Raw genomic sequence first — 25,647 nt, forward strand, 5'->3', positions numbered from 1 at the left:
GCTCATACTTACCAGGGGTCAAAAGGCTTGCCTGTACGTCAAACACTCCATGCAGAGGTAATATGAGCAGGACACCAAGGAAGAGGTTTTTGGAGATAACCCTGTCCATTACACCAACTAGACTTCCAGACGGAGTACCCACCTAATTCCAGGCTCTGTTTTGCTACAGGAACATCCTCAACTGTTTCTTTTTATCAAATGGGAAGGGGGAGGAGTCATTCCTTTCATTCAATAGCTCACCAGTGTTGTAAAACTGGCCCATCTTCACTCAAGAGAGACCATTCTACTCCCTGACAGAACTATGATGATTTCAGACTTGACTCTAAGACAGAATATCGTATCGTGTCATTCTTGGAGTTGTAAATTCAATTAAGTGCAGGCATAAACAGAGGATGCTTTTACTAGCTGTGTCTATTAAAGTGTCCCTGGAATGATAGTCGATGTCTTTTATTTTAATTAGCTAAAGGTGAAGTTGGAGGCACTTGTGGGGAATAGAATTGTCCCCTTTGCCATAAATGCAAAGACCGCCGTTGAAGGGCATGCTTTGTTGTCAGGAAATAATGTGCCCCATTGTCAGTTGTGAGACTGCTGCATTCAAGTTGTTTTAGCTAAATTAGATATCTGCCATTCAATTTGTCTCAACATGACGTTATTTATTTCTGTTCTGATAAATGAGGCACTGACAGTAGGATCCTGTTGTAGATGGCTGGAATTTAGGGGCAGTGGCATAGGTATTTTGTGGCCTTTAGGCTATATTCTCACATCACTGGGTTATACATTATTCCATGAAGCCTTTTTACACAATTCTGAGTTGGTGCTCTTAGTTCTTCTGTTTATCTACATGGTTTTGATAAACAACAGATCAGATCAGCATCCTGTAAACTTGTTTCCTTTGTACCTGCAGCGACGACTAACGTCTACTCACCACGCGTTTAAAAAAAAAAATAGCCAAATTGACCTACATTGCTGTCCGTAGCCTAGTGACTTTTTTTCCGCCCTGCTTGTAGTCACAGTCCTCACGTGAATTGATAGCCTATACACACAGCTGCTGGGGAGGAAAGGAGGCGTTCTAAGTGCATCAGGCTGTCAGCGTCGCACTCCAGTCACTGAAACTAATCAGAAGGACACTTTTACGCGACCCATCAATCGGTTTACTGACTGAATAAATAATCCATCTGTCTCCTGTAACCTTGGCGGAAGTTGTGGAAACATAATTGGACGTACACGTTTGAAATATTGCCGACAACATGGCTGATTTTAGTATTGATCAGGAAAATCTGCCTGGAGTAAAAGAGGGTAAGTTTGTGCTCATGCAGCCTGCTAGCTATGGAGTATTCCTGTCGATGGGACATTGAATAGCATTTTTGAATAGTTTGTATCGAAGGTGACAGCAACGATTTATTTGCAGCGGATCTGTTTTCATCAAATGACACGTTAATGCCACAATGACTAACCAGAAATTAAATCTTCCGAAAATAAACGTTATGTTGATACAATGAACACAAACGATAATGTTACTGTGGGTGTAGCCAAATGCGTGTTCAGTGATTTGGTAAACACCAAATTATCTAGCTTGAATACAATCCATCAGCGTCGTCCCATAACGTAATACCATAGCATGATGTGCTTTGCATATTGGGTATTTTCCTTAAGAAGCTGACTGAATGAACGTTAGCTATCACTTGTCCTGAACCTCGTGAAAGCTAGCTATCTAATGATGGGTTAATATTGTTTCTGTATTAACCAATTGATTGCTGTATATGATTGTGTCAGATTTTGGAAATCACGTTGCTGATCATATTTGACATTATAGTTAACTGGTTATAATAGCTAGCATCATCATTAGCTTTTAAGCCAGCTTGCTAGGTGTGGCTTATATTTATGTTCGCTTTGAGGTTTGGACTTGGCAGAAAGGGTTCTTCCTCAGCGATACTCGAAGTAGGATATTAATCAGATTGTAGTGAAACGTTACATTTCATTCACAATTTTAGACCTTTGTCGAACCACAAAAAGTACTAATATTACGGCACTTATCTGAAGTGTAAGGTAATCTAAATATTGGTTTCGTTTTTAAATCTAACGTTAGTGGTGCTTTAATGACATCATTGTATGTGGTAGCCATAGGTCAGTTATGAGAGCAACTAGCTAGCATGTCTCGCCGTATGAATGTCGTGTGAGGCGAGACCTGCTCAGGCATCAGTTGACACGAATCACTACATTTGCATAGTTTCACCCGCATTCATATTTAAAATGAAGTGCCTGAAGTGTGATTGCAAGGAAATGGTTAAAGTTTTCTTTGTTTCAGAGTGCTGAGCGTGAAGACGTTTAAATCCAGCTGTTTTATATGATTGCCACTGCCACCTTTCCCCCCGTCATTATTGGAATGTGGATAGATACTCCCACCTGTAAATTAATTTGTTTCCATTGTACCTTTTCGATATCATGTTCACAGATTGTATCTCATGAAACAGAACAGTTGCCCTCAATCCATATAATGTCAGTGTGGATTATGCTGTGAAAAGAAATCTTGCCTGGGGCTCATGTTTGCTTTGCAACAGGCCAAGGCCTCTCCCACGTTCTAGCAGACTGCTCAAAAAGCATTTTGATCCCAATGGTCTTGCTTTTACCATGCTCACTATTTCATCTTGGTGCAGTTGTCCTAGAGTGTTTTGCTTGCTAACACAGGTTAAGTGTGACTGTCTCCGGTAAATGAGGCTGTAGGAAGTGTTTTTTTTTCATGGTCTGGCCTCAAAAGAAAAAGGAAATAACTTTTAGAAAGACTTTTAGCCCATCATCTTTTACCTCTCATGTTCCCCCTTTCCTAGAAAGTTGACGGACATCAAGTTCTAGCTCAGCCTAAGATTACTTTTCCCCCATCTAAGCTAATTGGGTGAAACTGAAAGTCATGAAAGTGATATTCAATTTCTCATAGAGAGTCTAGGTCCACCAGCATACAGGGATATGACCTGTAATTGCTTGTATCTGAACATGCCCATTTCTGGACTGTAGCCTCTTCATGCATCCACTTGAATTTCAGCAATACAAAATCAAATTTGCAATGGCTTACAATTTTAAGGGTTTAGTAAAATAAATATTGACCTATGTAGTCGGCTTGTTTTGTTTGTGTGAACTTGACTGGGTTAGGGAAAACACTGGTAGACTGTGCTTAAAGAAGAGTGCCATATGGTGAGATGTGGTTAGTAGTCTTAAGCCATATCTCTGTGGTTTGTGTCTGTCCACAGCAGGCATGTATTGGCCAGCCTAATTTCCTTAGCACCTGTTTGGCCTCAGCACCAATCCATTCCTTTTTGGTAGTCTGCCACTCTGGTGAGAGGCCATGGAATGTTCCACAGATTTTATTTTTGAACCTTAAAGTTGAATCTGCTTTCACTCAAGCAGCAGCCTGATTTTCAGTTGTATTATACAAGAGTGGCCAAGAGTGACTATATTTGTATTTGTTTTCAAAATGTTCAGAGCTTTTGCCAAGTGTGTCGGCCAGTACGCCTAATTTGTCTACAGATGGATGTTTTGTTGACCACAGATCCACACAGAGGTTGCTCTGACCCAACCAGGTACCCTATGTCAAATTAGGCAGATTTTTGCCGTAATATTGGCATTCCTTCTCGGCTTTCCAAATCTGTATAAATTAGTTGCCAGCATATTGTCATAAGCTCCCCAAAAAAATGTTAATCACATATCTAAAGCCTAATCGTAGCTTACCGCTATCTGCCTCTCTTGGCACAGCAAGAGGCGAGATGACCTCTGTGGAGCCACGGACAGTTGGCTAACTCTGTTGGTTAGCCTAGAGATTGACACCCTCTGAAACAGACTGGGTGATTCAAGGCCCGTGTGGCCCTGCCGGAGGAAACAGATGTCTCTGTGGGCGGTCACAGGGGAACAGAAAGCTGCATTCACAAACGGCCTGCCCGGCGTGCTAGGCAAACAAACCGGCCCCAAGAACTATGATTGTGTGTGAGTGTGAGCAAGAGAGGATGGGTTATCCTGTATGAAAAAAAGCAGGTACAGTGGTTAACATATTTTTTGAAAAAGTGCAGTCTCTGTTATCTTGTGTCTAGTCTCTTGACTGTGGGCTCTACAAGTAATGCCCCCTCAACGTCAACACTAATTTTGGAAAAGACAGGTTCCTTTAGCCACTACTTCTCAATAAGCTGATTATAGGGTTGCATGTCTCTGTTGGTGATCAGTGACTGCCCTTAAATGTAAACCAGCATATAGGAGATTAAGAGCAAACAAAGACACTTCGGCTTAGTCTGCTTCTCTCTAGACAGTCCCTCCTGGATTTTGATCAAAATTACTAATTTTGTGGTGATTTCTAAAAATTGTGCGACATTTTCTGATATTTGTTTCTCTTTTAACCCTACAGACATCAGACAGATTATTTTGTCTTTTTAATATGTGTTTGTTTTATTTTTCATGAGGCACTCATTATAGCTGTTTCACAACCAAACGTAGGCCTATATGGTAATTTTAGCCATACTTTATCCAAAGTAGGTAGTTTATTGAAATTAAATGGAAATAACATGTCATGCCTTTGTTTTAATCTTTGAATTCCAAAATCACTTGTTCTTGTTAATATTCAGAACTTATCCTGTACTATTGTTCAAGAAAACTGAACAGAAAATATTATTATTGAAAATGTGTTGACAATTCCTGGCCTTCGCTGATATTCTACTCGCTCAAATTACCCTAGTCATGGCTTAAGGACCAGGCTTTTATTTTAAAATGCCGGCTCTGTGCAAGATGAATGACTGAGTAAATTGTTAGTAGCAACTAGTTTAAGTTAAATATGTTCGATCACTATTTAAAATGTCACCACTGAATACAAGGCAGAACAACATTATGTACAAGGTGCATCATCAAGAAAGGCTTTTGAGTCTGATGCTTTCTGAAATATAGGCCATCTGTTCAGACATTATGGTTTAACTATTTTCATGTAAGTTGCTCATTTGGCTTCAGAGGTTGTCATTCTGGGTCATACAATAAGACTGGCCTGTTATTCCTAGACATTCTTTACAGCGCATCTACTACTGAACTCAGAAAACAGGCCTTGTTGAGACACTGAAACTTTTCAGGTGGCATTCGTGTGCACTATTTCGCCTTTAAAAATATTGATTGGTTCTGTGCCATAATAGTGCAGTTTGTCACAGCAGCTGCCCAAGGTTTCTGTTCCTCTGACTGTATTTTTAGTTGATCACAAGCCTAACTCAGGATGCCATGAGCTGCACACTTAGACATTCACCCCTCAGCACAACGTCTGAAGTGCGAGAGAGAGCGAGTAGATTACACATCAGTCCATTTATGCCTGGTTTAGAGTAAGTGGCATTTAAGGTCTTTGGGATCTGACAGGTCCTTCAATCTCTGCCACTCTCCTTAAATCATGAGGTTTTCAGGGTGTTGAAAATGTTGATATTAAGAAATTGCCATTTATAGACATAGTAATTTAAATGCTTTAACTGACTTTTGAGTGCAGGTCCTATACTATCTACTATGCTTTGGCTAATGTTTGCATGTAACCCCAAGGATTAGTCCACTCTAAGCCTTTCATTCCTTGCTTCAGTGCTCCAATGCTAAAACCCAGTGTGACCGCTTACATTTAGGCCACATCCTTATTGGCTGCTTTTTATCCTCCGAATCAGGCAGTTAGCTGTGTTTGTAACAGCTGTGTTTCCATTTCAGTCAGACCTCAGTACCAGTTGCTGAAGGGACTATATTTCTGAAGTTCACACCACAAACAATACAACAAGCACAAACAAACGGTAGTCTTTCTTTGCTGGAAAATGTCTCAGTTTAAAACCACAAAAGTAAAACACCTGCCTAGTTCTACTCTTCTTCCCTCCAAGTATCGGAGTGCTTACTTTGCACTTGGACTTGGGCTAGGCTACATAACAAAACAAACTTCTGTCACATCCTGCCATGCACCCATGCTCAGGATTGGTCAGGACCTGCTCTGCCTTGCCAGCACACCTGGTTAAATCTCTTCAGTGCTGGAGTGAAGTAGGGCAGGTACTTGTAATTGGTGCAGAGCTGCTGCGACAAATCCTGTGTTAGATTGGAGTGCCCAGTTTGTGTTTATAAACTTGTCGTGAAGTCAGATGGCTACAGTGGAACAGCAGTGTAGGCCTTTTCCATTTAGAGGAAATGCAAGTTACAGACTAATACAAGTAAATTATGAACAATTTTACATTTCATGGAACACAAATTATTAATGATCACAGATGAGCACAGCTGCAAACACCAACTGTGTAGTTGATCAGAAGTGGGGAATCACAGCAGTTGATTTCAGAAGTGTGAGGCCATCAGCCAGACAGATAACAGATAACCCTGTGGAAAATTGAGCTGAACTTTGCCTTTGTCATTTAAAACCAAAAGCATAACGTGTTTAAGAATAACAGAAACAGAAATTATACCACTTTTCATGGTTAGAACTGAAGAAGTAAAAAATCACCTTCTTTGTCTCTTGCCCCACAGTGTGTCGGGACTTTGCTGTACTGGAGGACCACTGCCTGGCCCACAACCTGCAGGAACAGGAAAGTAAGTGACCTTTTCATTGTCTTTGTTTATACTTCAGTGCTTAGAATTTAGGGCTGCTAGACTAGGGGAATACATGCTCTTTCACTACAGTTTCGTATAGTCAAAAGAGGAGAAATGATATTGCTGTAAATTCTGGGGAAATTACCAGATTTTCCATATTTGTTTTCAGTCTTATTCTTTGCCTGACTGTCATCCATAGTTGTCACACTTTGACTTTACTGCATGCATCATTTTGAATAAAATATGGTTTCCTCTGTCAGTGAAGATTTTTGGGTTCTGTGTTTATGCATTCTCTGAAAAGAAACAGATCTCATCATCCTGAGTGCACCACCTGTAATGTCTCACACAGTGAGCAAACTCCTCTCAGCCAGCAACCCCCTTTAGCCCTGCTGGGAAAGATATGGGGTCACTTGGTAAAAAAAACAGGCAGTGGGGAAACCCAGTGGAAGTTCTCCCCATCCCTTCACCCCTTTTGCACTTGTTGAACTTGGACAAGGCCGATGGGTGGCCTCAGCTATGTCTGTTATCTAATAACCTTATTGACGTAGTTGCAATGGGTCTGTTCTGTCCATTCTTATGTCACTTGTTAGGGCGACATAGGATTTAACTGCACTTAGAGTTTCAAGCAGTTCCTTAAGTACTGTAATGATTTTTGGCTGTGGGGGAGGATGTTTGTGTGGGTGTGTGTGTGTAAGAGATTAGGTTGCACCTCTTAATCTGAAACTGTGTGCACGCGCCCACACATATGGAGGGGATTCAACAGTCATTTGCCCTCTTAAAAGGGGATTCAGTTTAGCCATGAAAATGTCTTACCTCGTTTGCCCTACTTCATTTCCCTCACAGTAAATATGATCAGAGCTTTGAGAGATAACCGCTGACTGCCCTTCTTTAGAAATCAACAAGGAACTCAGATGCTTACAAGCAGAAACAGATGCTCAGAGGATTTCAGAAACGATCACAGGGCCATTAAAAGATGTCCTTTTATTCTTCTGTGCTTTTCTTACAGTGGCATTGAAGACGGGACACACAGTTTATTTTCCCCACACTCAGATCTGTAAAGGAATAAAAGAAGCCAAGAAGGCTTGTACAGACTTTTCTGCCCTTGACACATGCAGGGCGTGTAAATGCCACAGGTTTCCAGATTGATAGACTTTCCGAGCCATATGGGAACCCCCTTGAGTTAGCCACGTTACTGCTTCTGTGTCTGTGTCCTCAGGCCATTGAGAACGTGAACGAGGCATGTTCCGCCACTGGCACTGGAACAGATGTGGTTTTTATCCTGCGGGGTCTTTCACTCTTGTTTGTGTAGGTGTTACGGAGGACTCAGTGAACAGCTTGCATTGCCACTTAAGCGCACTCTTGACATTAGTCTTGTTCAGGTTTTATTCAGAGGGGCCTCCCTGACCGGTCTGTGAAGTCATAGCCTGCAAGGGTAGCAACACTTTTATTTTTGTCCTTTCCTCCAAGCATCAAGGCATTCAGTACAGATAACTGGTGTGGTTAACAAGGCTGTGTCCTGGGGATTAAATTGTGGTGGAGGATGAAATAATCATGGGTTTGTAAGCACTGCTTGCTGTTAAAGGCTTTATTTTCATTATTAAATCAGACCCCATAGACAGATGTGAGGTTTTAAAAGGCCTCTAAAGAATTCGGCGGCTATTGTTTAGGGTCAGTGTCTCCACTGTGTTTGTCAGCATTGTTCAGTGCCTTCTAGCGCCACTTGTCAAGGATTCTGGGTCAGCTTTCTTCACTGCCTTGTTTCAATAATGCAGTGTTAAAAGTCTGGACACCATTTCTAAAACTTGATTGCTATTGTTCTTTCCTTCCACACAGTCTTCGTGTTTTCATTGTCTGCTTGTGGTGTCACCGCTAGACTGCATAACATCTTTGGCAGCCAGTTGTCTTGGTGCTTGCCAATTTGCTATCTCATCATTGGGTCCTCTCACAGGTTATCTGCACATAATATACACAAAATCACAAAACATGTGACTCAACTTGCACACAAACAGACACTGGTAAATAAAAAAAGCACACAGTATTACATGTACATGTAGATGTACATATGTATGCACACACACACACACACACACACCTATACTGTATATATACATATGTAATGTGCATAGTGCATTACCACTCAAAGAATAAGCCTCTTATCCCGGACACAGAGCCTTCAACTTCAAACACTCTGCTGTCTGACCAGTAGATCATGCAAGGGGATGTGAAATATTATCCACAATGTTGAGCAGTTTGTGCAAAATCCTCTCAACAACCAACTCTAGAGGCTCCAGAGCAGTCCCCAGCACAGAGCCAGCATTCTAGATCAACTTGTTCAGTGTCTTAGTGCCACTAGCTCTGATGCTGCTGCCCCAACAGATTGCTGCAAAGAATATTTCACAACAGATTGGTAAAAGATATGCAAAATTACACACATTGAAGGACCTGAGCTTCCTGAAGCAGTAGAGTCTGCTGTCTCTTTCTGTAGACAGTCTCAGTGTTACATTTCTGTGTGTCTGTTATCAAAGTGTCACCCAGGTATCTTTAGCCCTCCACCTCTTCTCCCAGGATGGAAATTGTGTTCAGATTAGCCCTGACCATCCTAAAATCCATTACCATCTCTGTTGTCTCGGCCACATTTTAGAGGAGATGGTTGTTCCCAAATCCCCTCAGTCACACAAACTGTGGTCTGTCTGTGAGGAAGTGAATAATCCAGGAAGCTGTCGAGGTGTCTACCTCCAGGAGGCTGTCGAGGTGCCTACCTGCAGGAGGCTGTGAAGGTGTCTACCTGTGGAGGTGTCTACCTGCAGGAGGCTGTGGTGGTGTCTACCTGTGGAGGTGTCTATCTAGAAGGCTGTGGAGGTGTCTACCTGCAGGAGGTTGTTGTGGTGTCTACCTGTTGAGGTGTCTACCTGCAGGAGGCTGTTGAGGTGTCTACCTGTTGAGGTGTCTACCTGCAGGAGGCTGTCGAGGTGTCTACCTGTGGAGGTGTCTACCTGCAGGAGGCTGTGGAGGTGTCTACCTGTTGAGGTTTCTACCTGCAGGAGGCTTTGGAGGTGTCTACCTGCATCTTTTGGAACTTCCCTTGCAGCAGTGAAGGCTATATTGTGTTAAAGGCCCTTAAGAAATCAAAGGACACGTCATTGCTGCCAGCTTTGTCCAGAGTGGTGGTCATCTTAGTTCTGAGAAGAGCCAGAACAAGTCTCTCCAGGACATTTGTGATGTGGAATGTTAAGGCAACGGGTCTATAGTCATCTGCAGATGGAGAAGACTTTATTGGTACCGTTACTAGGCAGGATTTCTTCCATAGCACCAGAACCTTTTTCTTGCTCAGGCTAATGTTGAAGAGGTGCTATAGAATCCCGCATAGCTGGTCCGCGCAGGCCTTCAGGATGAGTCTGATACCATCCAGAACGACAGCTTTGTCCTGGTGCAGTCACTCCAGCTGTCTCTCAGGCGGGTCGGGCTGGGGTGGGTAGAGGATCGTTCTCAGTGTTCCTGACGTGGGGTGAGGTGTTGATGGGGTGCTGTTTAAGTCCATGGTGAGGGGTGTGGGGAGGTGGTAGGCCTTTCACAGTTGGTATTAACATCTGTCTTGGGTGATCTAATCACAGCTCTAAGGACGGCGGTTCACACCGGGCATTAGAAGGTGTCCCCCCAAGAGATTCCAATGACCACTTCGGTAATCGGCTCTCACTTCCCCACTCTATATGCAAATTAACATGTCCATCATTTCCACTTGCAACAATGTAAATAAAATAGCATTATTTAATGAACATTATAGCCCCATAACCGTCATAGCCTATGTGTTCCAGACAAACTAAATCACCCAAGATGTTTGATGCAGTCATAATATATGTTTATGGGCTTTTGAAATTTTAAAAAGAGCAATGTTCTTTTTTTCCCTCCATATCACTGTTGGTGCGCAAATTAGTTCATACTTGCGCTTATGTGGAGGGTGTCAGTACACGGCATAAAGTAAATCCAACATATTATTACATCACAATATCACAATGGCTTTGACAGATGGATTAATGACAGATTCCTGGAACACACACACACACACACACATATACTTTCAAAGACACACCGGTAACTCCACACACCTATCCTTTAGAAACTTATTCATCCTTACATGGTAAACAGGTACAGCGATACTGCTGATCCACCCACTGTAGCTCGACATGCCTCTTACTCACACAGCTGTAATGACCTGACCAAAAAGATGCAGAACTGCACAGACCTGCCCAGCAATCATGCCGCACCATCCCAGTCATCATACAGTCCCAGTACTGTAGGCCTGATTTGGGTGTTAGGAAAGCAGTTCGAGATGGGTATGTTCTGTTGCTCTGGGGTAGGAAACTGATAGCCCTGGTGGTGTTTAGTGCAGCTGGCTGCTCGGTGCACCATCTGAGATTTCTGTGCCTGGGGTGAAAGAAGAACGACCACAAGAAGGCATGTACATTTTTCCACAAATTAACTCATATCTTCAGGCACATTTGTTGTTAAACCCGAGGCAGAGTTGGCCCATGCTTCATCAAATGTACCTCTGACAAATCGTTTTATTTTGTGTTTTGTTTTTTTGTGCCCTATCAGAACGGATAGTTTCTTAAGAGTTCCGGGCTGTTTGTGATGTTGTTGTATAGAGTGGAGAGATGAACGTACGGAAAGTTCCAGAAGAAGAACTGACTGAAAGCCTATCGGATGAGAAGAGGTGACATTATGTGACGCTCTTGCCAGCCTACACGGCTGGGGTCAGTGGGATTGATGAGACACTTGGAGATTTTGTTTCCATTTGCTTATGGAATTTTACCACGTTCAATCAGGGGTACATAGATTTGGACCTGAAATAAGTTAACTCAAGTTAATTGATTTCTTGCAGTACCCTCATATCTGTCAGTACAGAGGTGGTTGACCATTTTGTTCAGTTTTAATCCGTTGAGTGACTTATCTGTCCTCTCGCATCAGAGGTCCTTAGACGAAGCTAGCGCAAACATAAATCAGTCTCCAGTTCTTTGCAGCAGATTTATGGTTTGACGGGGTTCGTCCACAGACTACGATCAGTGCGAAACATGTGAGAAGCAGCCGCTTTGATAAATGTTTGATGTACCCTTCGTCAATGTGTCGTGTGCGTCACACATCAGGGTGGGGGGATAAATTGTATGGTTGATTTACCAATGTCATCTTAAATAGAGTCTACATGGCCTTGACAAGGTTATGACTGTGTTATTTACAAACTGTAGTCTGTGACCATCCAGTCGTAACGATACAGTCGTGGCCAAAAGTTTTGAGAATGACACAAATTTACATTTTCACAAAGTTTGCTGCTTCAGTGTCTTTAGATATTTTTGTCAGATGTTACTAATGAAAGACTGAAGTATGGTTAGAAACATTTTAGCAAGTGTCACTGGCTTTTATTGGCAATAACATGAAGTTAATGCAAAAAGTCAATATGTGCACCGGGCGCGCAGATGCACTCACACCTGCCTGCTGCCATTCCTGAGCAAGCTCTGTGCTGGAGGTGACCCGATCCCGCAGCTGAATCATGTTTAGGAGACGGTCCTGGCGCTTGCTGGACCAAAACATCCTCCGAGAGCCATTTCTCCCAACCATCCAGGAACAGTTTGGTGATGAACAATGCCTTTCCCAGCATGATGGAGCACCTTGCCATAAGGCAAAAGTGATAACTAAGTGGCTCGGGGAACAAAACATTGATATTTTGGGTCCATTGGCCAAGAAACTCCCCAGACCTTAATCCCATTGAGAACTTGTGGTCAAACCTCAAGAGGCGGGTGGACAAACAAAAAAAAAACTATTTCTGACAAACTCCAAGCATTGATTATGCAAGAATGGGCTGCCATCAGTCAGGATGTGGCCCAGAAGTTAATTGACAGCGTGCCAGGGCGGATTGCAGAGGTCTTGAAAAAGCCAGTGACACTTATTAAATGATTGTAATTATACTTCAGTCTTCCATAGTAACATCTGACAAAAATATCTAAAGACACTGAAGCAGCTAACTTTGTGGAAATGCATATTTGTGTCATTCTCAAAACTTTTAGCCACGACTGTAGACATGCTGCTGATTCCTGTGTCCTCATCCTTCAGCAAATGGAGTCCAGGACTAAGGGCCGCCGATCCAGTTCGATTTTCCTTTGTTGGCCTGTCCATCCATTAAAACCTGATTGAGGGTTGAGTGAAAACATACCCCTAAAATAAGCAAATAAAAAATATGTATCTTTTTATCGGACTATTGATGGACAGTACATTACACAGGAACAGTTGGAGCTAGACTAGGCTTGCAGCATACATGATCTTTTTTTATATTTTTTCATTGAACACATGCAATGTTTGGCTCTGGCTTTTTATTTTTTAAATGTAAGTATGTGTGTGACTATGAAGAGAAGCATAGTTTAATATGTTTTTCTGTTTCCCTCCACCCAGTTGAGAGCCATTTGGCGTCCAACATCAACAGGAGCCGCCTTGTGCAGCAAGACCTACTAGTGGCCAAACGTCTGCAAGATGAGGAAGACAAGAGAGCCAAGGACCAGAAGCAGAAAAAACACCAACACTTGTAAGACACACACAAATACATACACACTTCCACACACACACCCACACACACTGTCACACTCACCGACCCGCACCTACTCCTGGCCAGTCTTAACCTTCACTTGCAGCCTCACTAGTCAAGCCTTCTATCTAATGCCATTAAAGCTTGTTGTGAGTGTTTTGTTCCATCAAAAAGGGTGAGACTCCGTTGAGGGCTGAGTTAAGGGTAGGCGTAAGGCCCAGACTGTACTTAAATGTTTACTTAATGTTTGAGACTGCCGATTCAGTATCAAAGCCTCTGTTGAGTCAGAGATTTTCTGCTGCACCAGCTGCTCAGGAAATCACAACTACAGTCTAAATGAATTAATAGTATTGTTTTTTGCACTTATACATCTAATGCCTCTTTTAGATCATACATCACCTTTGGTCTCTCTTCATGAATCTCTCTCTCAAGTCTCTCTTCTCTGTCCTCGGCCTGCTGTGTTGTGTTTGCGTTGTAGAGTAAGCGCATTTGTATGGTGCTTTGCATAAGTATAAGATAAATAAATGTAACGTAAATCATGTAAGGAGCACCTCCTCATAAAGGAGACGTTGAAGCAGCCAAAGCAGAAAGTAAACACCTCCCTTAAGGGCCTTAGTATTTTCAACCCTGGAGTTCATTTTTAGGATTCTTAATGTTCACAACATTCCCTTGTGTTCTTCGTAGTTCTGGGCTTATGTGTGATTATCTAAAGGCCGCCATGTTGCATACTCTTGTATTTTATATCCCTCTGAGTGATCTATGCTGTGCTGTTTGACCATGAATCCTATCTTGGAGCTTCACTGTCCGGTCAGGCTGCCCTCATGGGAAACGCTAAGAGCTCTGCTTAGTAAGTCGTCTCCTTAGGGAGACATCTATCCATGGAACCTGTCGGCCTCTGTTGTCCTTGAGTCAGTCCTGCTCTCAGTTACTGTTGAAGAATGTTCAAAGAAAAACAAAAACCAAGAACAGTGAGACTGCAGCAGAGGGAGATGAAAAATATGCGTGTGCTGTCATTAGACATAAGATCCGCACACACGCAGACACACACACACACACACACACACACACACACACATGAACACACACACGAACACACTCACACACATGAACACACACACGGACACACACACACACACACACACACACCCATAACTCGTCTCTGCTAATGTTATCATCGGAGGATCCTGACAGTGATGCAGGGAGGCACAGTGTGTCCCGCAGGCTGAACCACACGGCAAGGCCATGCACTCAGGAACACGCCCACACCAGCTGCCCGACTGCAGAACAAACTGTACTGTTTGTGCTAGCCCGATAGTGACACTGAGGCAACAGATTTTCTGTTGAACAAAGTGTGGCTGGCAAATGTATGGCGGAATTTACTTAACCTAATTTCAGGGATGCACCGATACCACTTTTTTACAAACCGTTACGAGTACGAGTATTTTTATTTGTGTACTTGCCGATACCGAGTACAGATACTTCTTAGATTTGGTCTCCATGAAAGTGCAATTCATTTGGAGGCAGATTTTATTTTATCCTCTGCAGATTATGTCTATAGTACAAAATTAACAGAAGGCTATCCCAAGCCAAAAATAAACAGAGCTTTCTGGTTTTAACAAAAAAAAAAAGCCTTCAAAAAGTCAGTATCACATTAGACAAAATGCAAATATAACCAGATAAGGGCAATTCAATTTGCTACATAGTTAACAACACAGTCTGCTAACAAAAAGTGAACAGAACTATGACTGGATTAGCACATGAGCACATTTCAACTACAAAAGGATCAAAAGAGTCTCCTGCTCAAGTACACAAACAATCACTTAACCTATGTGGTACTTTAAGTCTTTCTCTCTACCTCTCTCTCTGACTGTGTGTGTGCGTGCGCCTTTTTTTTCTTTTGCAAGACGTCAGGTTAAGATTGGTTTCTTTGGTCTTTCGCCACTAGCATTAGTGAACTTTGTACTTAGCACTATGGTGCGTCTTCAGATGTTTAATCAAATTGCTTGTGTTAAACAAAGTACTTTCCTTTCCACCCCTCAACACCATAGCAGTGCAGATCTTACACTGTGCCTCCTGTCGTCGTCATTTATCTTAAACGGAGCCCAAATCGCTGTAAAGGCAGCACAACGGAATTGCTAGTTGCTAACCAGATGCTAGCGGCTAAATTTAGCAAAACCTGTTGACATTTACCTACTTTGACACTATGACAAACTTTCCTAACCCAGTCAAACATCAAGCAAGTGCAGCATAAGTGCAACGCAAGTGCAACGCAAGTGCAACACAAGACAAATCAAGACGGCAAATAAGGTACTTACTAGTAGGGCAAAGACTGGTAGGACAACAAATCACATTTTGTGTCCGCATAGCGCGACCAGTTTGATGTAGGGAAATACTGTTAAGTGGTAGGCTAGTTTATGGGCAGTGTTGGGAAAGTTCTTTTTCTACATGAACTAGTTCAGTTCATGGTTAATAATTCAAATGTTTTTACAAATTTCACAGCTCCAAACATTTTCAATATGTTGCTAGCTATATTTTTTCTAAAATCTTTATCTGTCTGCAATTCCGCTCTCAGCCTCTACGCAACTTCGGCGCTCTCACACACGCTGGATATGCTAGGACTGCTATGTTCAACGCGCAACACTTTCAGGCGCAACACTGGGTATCGGTGCTTGGTATCGGCAATTCAAAAATGAGTACGAGTATTTTAACGAAGTATCGGCCCGATACTGGTATCAGTGCATCCCTCCCTAATTTGGTGAGAAATGTACTTGACTAAAGGACCTAGTCAGACATAACTGACCGCCATAAAAGAACATTATTTAGGCTACTGATGGTGGTGTTTTTGGGTTAAAAGTGGTATTCTGTCATCATGGCAGTGTCATGTGAGAAGTCATTGTCTGAATTTGGGGTGTGTGTGTGTGTGTGTGTGTGTGTTTGTTCCAGGGAGCAGACTGACAGTGAGATAGCCCAGGAGATCCAGGAGCAGCTTGTTCTACAGGCAGAGCAGCAGAGACAACAGGAGGAGAAGGATGCGGTGAGAAGAGCAGACCAGCCTGGTTCTCATTAGGGTTCATTCAGCAAAAGGAAACACAGAAAGATGGCACACCTTTACAACCCCACCCCCAAGCTAGTGTTATCAGCAAAATGACATGTGGGCTAACCTGGCTTTCACATGTGTTTACCCCTTGGATGAAATATGACCATTAAAGTGAATGCCTCTTTCATCCAGGAAGTAAACACACGAAGCAGGCTGCCTCTTGTGGTGAAACATATTTCCATTCAGGAAATTTAGCAGTCAAGGTTAACTAAATACAACTAAATAACACATTGATTGCATTGGATTATTACAATACATTTCTGCCACTTACCCCATGCTGTCTCTGATGTTGTGAAGCACCAATTGTAGCTTTTGATGACCTATGAATGCAAATGTTAAAATCAACATTAGGTTCAATCATGTCACAACACTTTTGGGACTACTCTGAGGGAACCCTAAGAACACAAAATGAGTGACTTTAATAATGAATCTAATGTATTACTCTGGATGAAATATAGATTTCATGTGCAATGTTTATTTATTTCTATGTGCCCTTTTGCATTTCTGCTTCTTGTTTTTAGGCTATCGCTCGTAAACTCCAGGAGAAGGAGATGAAAGAGGAGAAGAAACGTCAAAAGCAGCTGGAGCCCAAACATGAGGAGGAATACTATGATGAGAAAGGAGGTGTGTGATGCGTGAATACTATGATGAGAGGCGGTGTGTTTGACGCATAAATACTATGATTAGAGGAGGTGTGTGGCACATGAATACTATGTTGAGAAAGTAGGTGTGTGATGCGTGAATACTACGATGAGAAAGGAGCAGTGTGTGACGCATGAATTGGGGGGGGTTAGTGGTAAGCTGGCTGGCTAAGTTCTGTAGATGGTAGATTACGGATGGGTTGCTGGGTATTATCTTGTTGAACAGTTTTGTCAAGTTGAGTGGAGAACAGCTACAGTTTCTGATGTTTTGATGCAGAGCTGTGAACTATTTTAGTTTTTTTTGTCATGAGTCACAGACGACCGCCCCTAGTTTTTGAGAAAGCAGAAGGACTTGTTTACGTCTAAAAAGTATATCTGCCCTTTTGTTTAATGTTAACAGATTGGGGTGGCTTTCTGTCATTAGATTCACTTGGTATCCTGAGTAGCTGACAAAAGCCAGCCAGAAACCTAGACCATTACTCTGCTTTTAGTCCAGTCAGCTTTGGTATCCCAGTGCACATGACCGCAAGTGGAAGAACTAGTGGAACCAGACTTGTGACTGAAGCAACCCCTGTTCCTGCCGAAATCATTCAAAACATTCTGTCACAGTTCTGTTCAGGACGACAAAATGTGATGTGAATGAAGCCATGGAGGATGAAGCTTGAATTATCACACTGTGAAAATCAATGAAACGGTTACATACACATGCATATACACCCCTCCCTATTGAAACGTCATTAGCAGTGAGTGTCGGTGATGGAATGTTGCTATAGACATCTCGGCTTCCTCTGCACTTGGGAAGACAAACAGGATTTCTTTTGTCTGTTCTGGATGAAGCATATGACCCACTTAGGGTCATCTGTGTAAAAGAGGTTTCTGCGGCGGCCTTTGTGTTGGTTCCAAACCTGAGTTTCAAAGCACCTATAGCCTGGATAAGCTACCTCTAAGCTACCACACACACACACCATCACACACACACACACCAACACACACACACACAAAGTACCTATTTTTTTATGTCTATCATTCCTGAGGTAGACATATGAGCTCACGCTCCAGTCTATCACATTCAAATACTTTCCCAGTTTTTTTGTTTGATTTTCACTCCCTCTCTCTTTCTCTCTCTCTCTCTCTCTCTCTCTCTCTCTCTCTCTCTCTCTCTCTCTCACGCTCTCCCTCTCTCTCTCTTTCTCTCCCTCTTTCTGTGATATGGTACCAGACACATTTACACCCACCCACATTCTCTCGCTCTCTCTCTCTCCCACTCTGTCTCCGTCGCCTTATCTCTCTGGCAGCATTTCCTTAGTGCGCTGTAATTCTCCACCCTCCTCTCTGCCAAAGGCAGTGTAGGCACGCTAATCTGCAGTTTCCCCTTAAAAAAAAAAAAAAAAAAAGAACCAGCCCCTACTACACAGCCGACTACAGAGCCATGGAGCCTTCACAGTAAACCTGCAGCTCTTCAGAACTGTGTTTATACCCTAAAATCCTGCACTGAGGGGGGTGTAGAGGTGAAGGACGTCTCTGTTGTGTCTTGTTATGAACATGTTTTTATTTCGTTTAATCCACTACTTTTATTGCCAAAGCAAACACTTAAGCAAGGCCTGTGCATAATGTTCTTGGTGCACTGTTAAACCAGAGCTCAGAGATGAAGATATGGTGGGTGAGCTGTTGCATTGCTCATTTGGTTGACGGTTGAGACCTCCAGAGGCAGTGGAAGGCTGACGCGTTCTCCCTCTGTCAGCGCTCTGTCAGGCCTGTCCTCTTCACTTCAGCCGGGTGCCCCGAAGGAGGGTGGCTTGTTTTGGACATGGAGCAACATGTAAACAAGCTTGCATTTCCATATTTGATCCACTCACACGGTCTAGCTGAAGATGTGACGCTCAGAAAGTGATTATCTGCCGCATTAAGGGTTGGTTTATTTATTGGTCGGGTCTGGTCGGGGAGGTCATGAATAGTTGGAAGGCATTTGCATGGCTTTGATGGCACTGGCACTCAAAATGAATGAATTGTCCTCTTTTTTGAAATGTCAGAACATGTGGTGTTGTTGGCATCTCCACCCAACCTATAGAAAACCACCTGTGTTTGCAATTAAGATTTTCAAAAGTACACAGCCTGGCTCGACCTGTTACTGGATCAACAGCCAGGAATACCTGACATTCCAGTTTGATGACCTCATGCTGAGAGAGGTGTTCTCAAAGTGCTCTGCCCCTCAGAGCAACCAGTGATTGTTTTCACCCATGTGCTCATCACACAGGGCTTGAACTGGTTGGTTGGGTAGTTTGGTGTTCATGTTTACAATCTGTTGTCATTGTTGACAAACATTTACATTTAGTCATTTAGCAGACGCTTTTGTCCAAAGCGACGTACAAGGGAGACAAACAAAAAAGTTCAGATAAATGTATTTGTATGTACGAAGCGCGAACAAGCAAAAACCATCACATTTTTCCACTCCCATATCTGTTACACTTGCATTTATTTGTATTTGCGTCAGGTCTGCATGTTCAGGGTCTTGGGTCAGGCTCTTTTGGTTTAAAAAGTGTAATGTCGATGGTATTGTGTGAGCATTTTCATGTTCATGTAACTTATTCTCACAGGTGACTAACCCATCATGACTACTAACACCCCTGGCCTTGTCTGTCTGTCTGCCTGTCTCTCTGTCTGTGTCCACTCATTGGCACACTCCTCCATCCCTCCTTCCAAAACACTCTCCCTCGCCTTCTCCCTTTTCCTGCCTGCTTCTTCCCAGTTCATCGAATCCCCTCTGACACGGGCTACCCCTCTCCAGAGAATAGCCGCAAAAAGTCATCAGATACCGGGCAGAGGAGGTACCCCGAGTACGACCCACCCGAGCTGGGGGGTCCCCGGCGCCATGCAAGCCCCGGCAGGGACAGACATCAGGACAGGCGAGGGGGACACTACCCTGACCACTTGCCCCCTGAGGGCAGGGAGAGGCAGGGCGAGCACAGGAGGGGCCGAGGCGCACCGGCCGAGGAGTGGGAGGACGAGCCGGTGGTGCGCAGGAAGGAGAGACCCCCCCGACCTCCACAGCCCAGCTACCCCACAGAGAGAGACCGGGATCAGGAGAGGGACAGGGACAGGAGGAAGGATAAAGAAAGGGAAAGAGATGCATGGAGGGACGGGGAGAGACCCAGAGAAAGGGCCAAAAGCCGCGACAGGCTGGAGATGACGGAGTCCGATAGGGACCGACACAGAGATCGAGATCGTGACGCAGAGCGGGACCGACATGGACACAAGAGACAAGAAGAACTAGACTGGTCCAGAGGCAGAGATGGACACGAGACCAAAGATGCCCTTAGAGGCCGAGGCAGAGACTGGGAGAAGAGGAATCACAATGGTCACACAAGGAGCAGAGAGAGGGATCAGGAGGAGCGCACAGGCTCCTGGTCTGAGGACGAGGAGGCCAGGAGCCGCCTGCGTCTCCCCTCGGGGCCCAGTGATGTGTTTGAGGAGCCCAGCAGCTCTCGCTCCCCCAGGAGGGGGGAGAGGAGGGAGGCTCTGGACCTGGACGATGATGTCCAGAGGGTGCGCTCTCAATCTAGGGAGCTCAACTACCTCTCCAGCTCCCCTCTGGATAGAGGTATGGGGTACCTGAGTGTGTGTGTGTGTCTGTGTTTGGGTGTATCACCGTTTCCTGCGCTGGATCACCAGGTGGTGGGGCTTCTTGTAACACAAATTATGGTGACGAATTTCAGATTCTTCCTTCTCCTCCTCCTCCTCCTCCTCCTCCTCCTCCATCATCCTTTATTGGGAATTATGATTTCTTTTCACCGAATCATGCCACATGCTTCCCATTGACCTCAACAAAACAATCGGTATCCATATTTGTGTTGAATGTAATACTGGCTCATCAGTGTGTGTGTGTGTGTGTGTGTGTGTGTGTGTGTGTGTGTGTGTGTGTGTGTGTGTGTGTGTGTGTGTTGTGTGTGCGTGTGCATATGTGTGGACAAATTAAGCTCTTCTATACGAGTGGCCAGTGTGTTCTCTGTTAATTACTTTTTTCCGAAAATCTCTGGTTTCCTCCCACAGTTTACCCTCCGTTGAGCACGCTACCCTTCTCTCTTCTTATCATGTTATGCTTTGTCGCTTGCTCGCTTCCTCGCTTCCTCTGTCCACCTCAAAGCTCTTCTTTTTGTCCTCTCTCATTATTGTTTCTCGCTTTCTCTCTCTCACTCTCTCTCTCTCTCTCTCTCTGCCCCTGCAGGCCGTGGAGGTCGAGGGGAGTTTGGTGTGGTGGAAGCGCAGCAGGGCCTGAGCCGGATGGCTGTGCGAGATCAAGAGCTGCAGGAGCTGCGGGACCTGGAGGTGGCGCGCCTGCTGCAGGAGGAGGAGCTCAAGGTTGGAGCCCCACAGCGCCCTCAGCAGGGCCAAATAATGACTGCACAACATTTTTTTGATTTTTTTTGTTTTCTGTTTGGAGATTTGAAAGGCTGTCTGTCACCAGCAAAGCAAGACTTGGTGGAAGAGGGACATCCTACAAATAGAATTCAGTACCACACTCAAGTCAACATACACATAAACATGTAACCATAAACTGGATGACTGAAATTGCATTTAACACTGCAGTAGCATTCATCAACACAGTCTTCTTTGTCTTTCACATTCTCTAGGTTTTAATTGTTCGCTTATGTGAGGGGGAAAGTACCCGAACATTTCCCCTTTCTCTTTGAGCAGTGCGTATGGCCTAACTCTACATTCAGTGAAACCAGGTCTTCCACAGATTACAGGAAGGGGTTCAACTCTCACCGGATAGATATGGGAAACACCATGTGCTCTCATGGTGCTAACTCGTATCCTGCCCTTTGTGTTGTTTACAGGCCAGTCAGATGGGCAAGCGCCACGCCCAGGCTGCTCAGGTGGCTCAGGATGAGGTAAGGCTTCATTCCTACCAGAGTAATGTGTTCAGTTCAATAATAGACACAAAAGGAGCCACGAAAGAAAAACCCAGATTGCATTGAGGATAAATACATTCTAAATATAGCCTCAGACAGAGAAGCTGATTGTGAGGTTAGGGTTGTACACATTTAGACTTAGTTGACCTTCAAAATACTTCCTGATGGATTAACTGAATTGGTAGCGTAATAAATTGCCCTAAGCCAACATAAAGAGGTTAGATTTATCTGCTGTTTGAGCTTGATGAAAACTGGACGAAGGTCAAATGGAATGTATATCTCCCTGTGTTGGAGAAAATCCTTTGATATTCTGCCTACATATGGAACAACGACACATTTATTTTATTTTAATCTGATGATGGATACTGTCCTGCCATCATTGCTGAGCATGAATAAATTGCATGTTCGTATTGTGCCCTAAATATCTGTGTTTAAATAAGCGATACAAATGGCAGCAGGTTTGCCATCTGTCCGTCTGTGTGGTCCGGTTAAGAGGTTGTGCTGTGATTTTTTTGGGGAAGAGACTGATGTGTAATTTGGTTTTGATTGTTAAAGGAAATTGCACGGATGATAATGGAGGAGGAAAAGAAAGTCTTTAAGAAATCGCGGGACCGAGAGCGAGAGAAACCAGCCATGGACCGGAGAAAACCAGAAGGCGACTGGAAGGTAATGACATATGGCCTAACTCTACATTCAGACATTTACATCCCAATACGCACATTTTGCTAGTTACATTATTTTAGTGATTTCAGTTCATTCTAAATGTAATGTATTATGATTCTCGCAGTTCAAGATGTTAAGTGTGTGTGTGTGTTTGTTTGTGTGTTTGTGTGTTTGTGTGTTTGTGTGTTGTGTGTGTGTGTGTGTGTGTGTGTGTGTGTGTGTGTGTGTGTGTGTGTGTGTGTGTGTGTGTGTGTGTGTGTGTGTGCGCGCACTTCAGCCAGCACCAGAGGAGGTAGTGCGACCCAGATCACGAGAAGAGTATGACCAGCATAGAGCCCGCAATCATAAACCATCCAGGTACTCCCTACACACCTTTTCTTAAAGATACACACACACAAATAAATATCTTCACTCCCAACCAAAACACGAGCTGACTGCCATGTAGGCCTCATCCATTAATCTAATCTAATCTGTAATCTAAAAGAAAAGGTTGAATGAAGGGAAAATCTGGAATGATAAAGGATAATGTGTCTATAATGGGATAATGTCTACACAATTATAGAGGCCCGGCTATTTATTTTTGCAGCAATCTGGCATGCAATTCTTCCTTAGCTCTAAACATTCAAGAAGGGGAACATTTGGGGGGTCCTCTGGCCAGGCTGTGGCCTGTGTTTTTCTGACCTTTGCAACCACATGGCTTTGGATTAGTTTAGACATTTTGACTCTGCTAATCCTTTAATGTCCTCCTCCCACCATTTAAGCTAATTCCCTAATGTGTGTCCCCATATATGTATTGTAATACATCTCATGCCATGAGACGGATGACAAACAAACAAATCCAGTTTCTGCTACAAAGAACTTCACTTTTCTAGGTTGTATAGCACAGCTATAGTACCAGAGTTGTCCCATATAATGCCAAGCTGTATAGGCTCCATTTTGCCAAGTTGAATGTTGTAAAGAATGGTGCAGGTCAAAGAAGTCACAACTACATGTGCCATACGGTGGAAAGAAAACATTAACGAAAAAAAGTTTCCAACTGACAGCCTGTGTCTCCTTCTCTTCCCCAGGCCTGCCCGTCCCCGCACACCTGAATACGAGAATGTGCAGTCTAACTATGGCTACCCAGAGCCCCACTACCCTCCACGGCCCGCCACCCGACCCGATGCTGCCTACAAAGGTGAGTCCTCCAACCACTTTCAGTGACTAAATCATGGATTTTTTTTCTACTTTGACCTTATGGTGTATCATACAGTTTTACTTGCATAGAATATCAAGAGTGACATTTGGCTAGCAGTAGGTGCTTATAGCAGTCATGCATTTCTGTAAAATTAGGTGAAGAAGAGTTAAAAATCTGTATGAGCTGTGCACTGTAAATTATGGCCAGCCCTTTTGGCAGGTGTATAAGAAGTCACTGTTGAGAATGGGTACACATGACACACCACAGTAGAGAGCCTACAGCAGTGCTTGCCTCCTCTGGAATGGCTAGAGGCAGGGATTATGAGAACCATAAAACCGATTGACCTTTCACTCCCTCCCCCTAACTCCTCTCTTGCTCTCTCTCTCTCGCTCTCTTTTTGTCTATCTCTCTCTCTCTCAGGTTCCTACTATAAGCAGTGATGTAAGCCCCTGCTGCTTGTGCTGAATTCTACTTCCTCGTTTTTTTATTATTATTTATTTTATTGTCTTGTTTGTCACTGTACCGTGGTCAGAGGTGGCTAAGTCCTTTGCTTACTCAAAACATGAGAGATTTTTCCGATCATGCCTCTCCCAGGCTGACCTGCTGGACCTTGGGTAGCTTTCTGAAGCATTGCTGATCTTTTTTTTATTATTGTTTCAGTTCCTTTTTTTATGTTGTTATTAAATCAGCTCGACACCAAGAGAACAAAAAATGACGATCCTACTGTCCAATCACGACATTCTCTGATTATGGAAATCATTGAGACTCTAATGAGAGAGGAACATTGATGATCTTTTTTGTTGTTGTTGTTGCTGTTTGGACGTCTCATGGCTTTGTCTGAACACACTCACACTGACGACGAGTACACAGGATGCTGTTTGTGTTTTTTTGTCTCTGATGATTCTCTCCTCCTGGCCATTGGTTTGGTGTTGGTCCAGCAGAGCCTTGAGGATCTTCTAAGCCACGTCTGAACCCACACTGGACGGAGTTGGGTCCTGGATTCCCCTTTTTAAACACAACAACAACAAAAAAGAAGAAATTGAATTTTCAGGATTATTGGTCATTCACTGTATATTGAACCTGAAGAGGTGTGGTCATCAAGGGACATTTTGACCTGGAGTTCACAGGTTACGCTTGGTTGTTGTCTGTATATGTCTATCAGTCTTTCTCTCTCTCTCAGTCTCTGTCTCTACAGAATGCATCGCTACTGCTACTGCTGTGTTTGTGTATGCATGCAGGCTGAAGGTTAACTCCAAAGTGTTTTATTATAGCTCAAGAGTTTGAGTGTGAAGGTATATTTTGTTTGTTTTTTTCTCCTCCCCTCCACCCTTGATGCACACTGTAGAGCTGAAGCTTAAAACTGACCATGGAGAGTCCATATCCAAAACGTGAATTTTGTTTGTTTTTATTTACCATGAACATTTTTCTCTGAGTTCAAAATCTCCCTTACTTCAGTTTTGAGCTCTTGTTGAACAAGCAACAGCAGTTTGCAATATTTGCATGGTCGGTATACAGAGTAACCTCAGCTGCAAGTATTTGCAAAAAGGACATTTTTATTTTATTTAATTTTTTAAAAATAGATCAACAACTTTCATATATAAAATACTAAGGCATTCATTTTTAAGCTGACAAAACATCAAAAAGGGAAATTTCACACCATTGGTAGCTAGACCTGACAAGGGAATACAGCCATGATCCATAATACAGGCGCAAATGCTTGTGTCTTAATGCGCACTCTGTGTTAAACCATTTCTGCCTTTTGGCATGTGTGATCCACCACACTTGTATATCACATTTCTCATGTTCATGCTCTGGGTACATTTTGTTCATTGACATTCCAACTTCTGTACGGCCAAAGGGATTGTACTTCCTGTCCTGTGCATTCCGGTTCTGCACTGCAGGGAGCAGGAACTGGGTTCCTGTGGCCAAAATTAGCAGCTGAATGAAGATGTACTCACAGCTCATTTAGTAAATGCTGCCATGCCTCGGAAAGAGCTTTTGACAGAGAGAGAGAGTGTGTATGTGTTGGCACATCTGTG

At 43.5% G+C, this 25,647-nt stretch overlaps 1 protein-coding gene across 1 annotated transcript; it reads left to right on the forward strand.

The window, feature by feature from the left end:
* The first annotated feature begins 1,184 nt into the window (after nt 1–1,184).
* On the forward strand, nt 1,185–24,938 carry ccdc50a (coiled-coil domain containing 50a). Its single transcript, XM_080831868.1, has 11 exons — nt 1,185–1,296; nt 6,490–6,552; nt 12,991–13,120; nt 16,064–16,154; nt 16,739–16,841; nt 21,081–21,214; nt 21,694–21,747; nt 22,324–22,434; nt 22,709–22,788; nt 23,499–23,608; nt 24,029–24,938. The coding sequence occupies exons 1-11, from the start codon at nt 1,248–1,250 to the stop codon at nt 24,046–24,048; spliced, it is 945 nt and encodes a 314-aa protein (XP_080687994.1). The 5' UTR covers nt 1,185–1,247; the 3' UTR covers nt 24,049–24,938.
* Nucleotides 24,939–25,647: the final 709 nt, after the last annotated feature.

The sequence above is a fragment of the Sprattus sprattus genome (assembly GCF_963457725.1).
Source record: "Sprattus sprattus genome assembly, chromosome: 2".
Classification (NCBI taxonomy): Eukaryota; Metazoa; Chordata; class Actinopteri; order Clupeiformes; family Clupeidae; genus Sprattus; species Sprattus sprattus.

Bases quoted from the DNA above. Each gene is read 5' to 3' on its own strand.
- ccdc50a (XM_080831868.1), top strand. From the start codon at position 1,248: ATGGCTGATTTTAGTATTGATCAGGAAAATCTGCCTGGAGTAAAAGAG. The intron at 1,297-6,489 runs GTAAGTTTGTGC...CTTGCCCCACAG, and splicing joins TCTGCCTGGAGTAAAAGAGG to TGTGTCGGGACTTTGCTGTA. The intron at 23,609-24,028 runs GTGAGTCCTCCA...TCTCTCTCTCAG, and splicing joins ACCCGATGCTGCCTACAAAG to GTTCCTACTATAAGCAGTGA.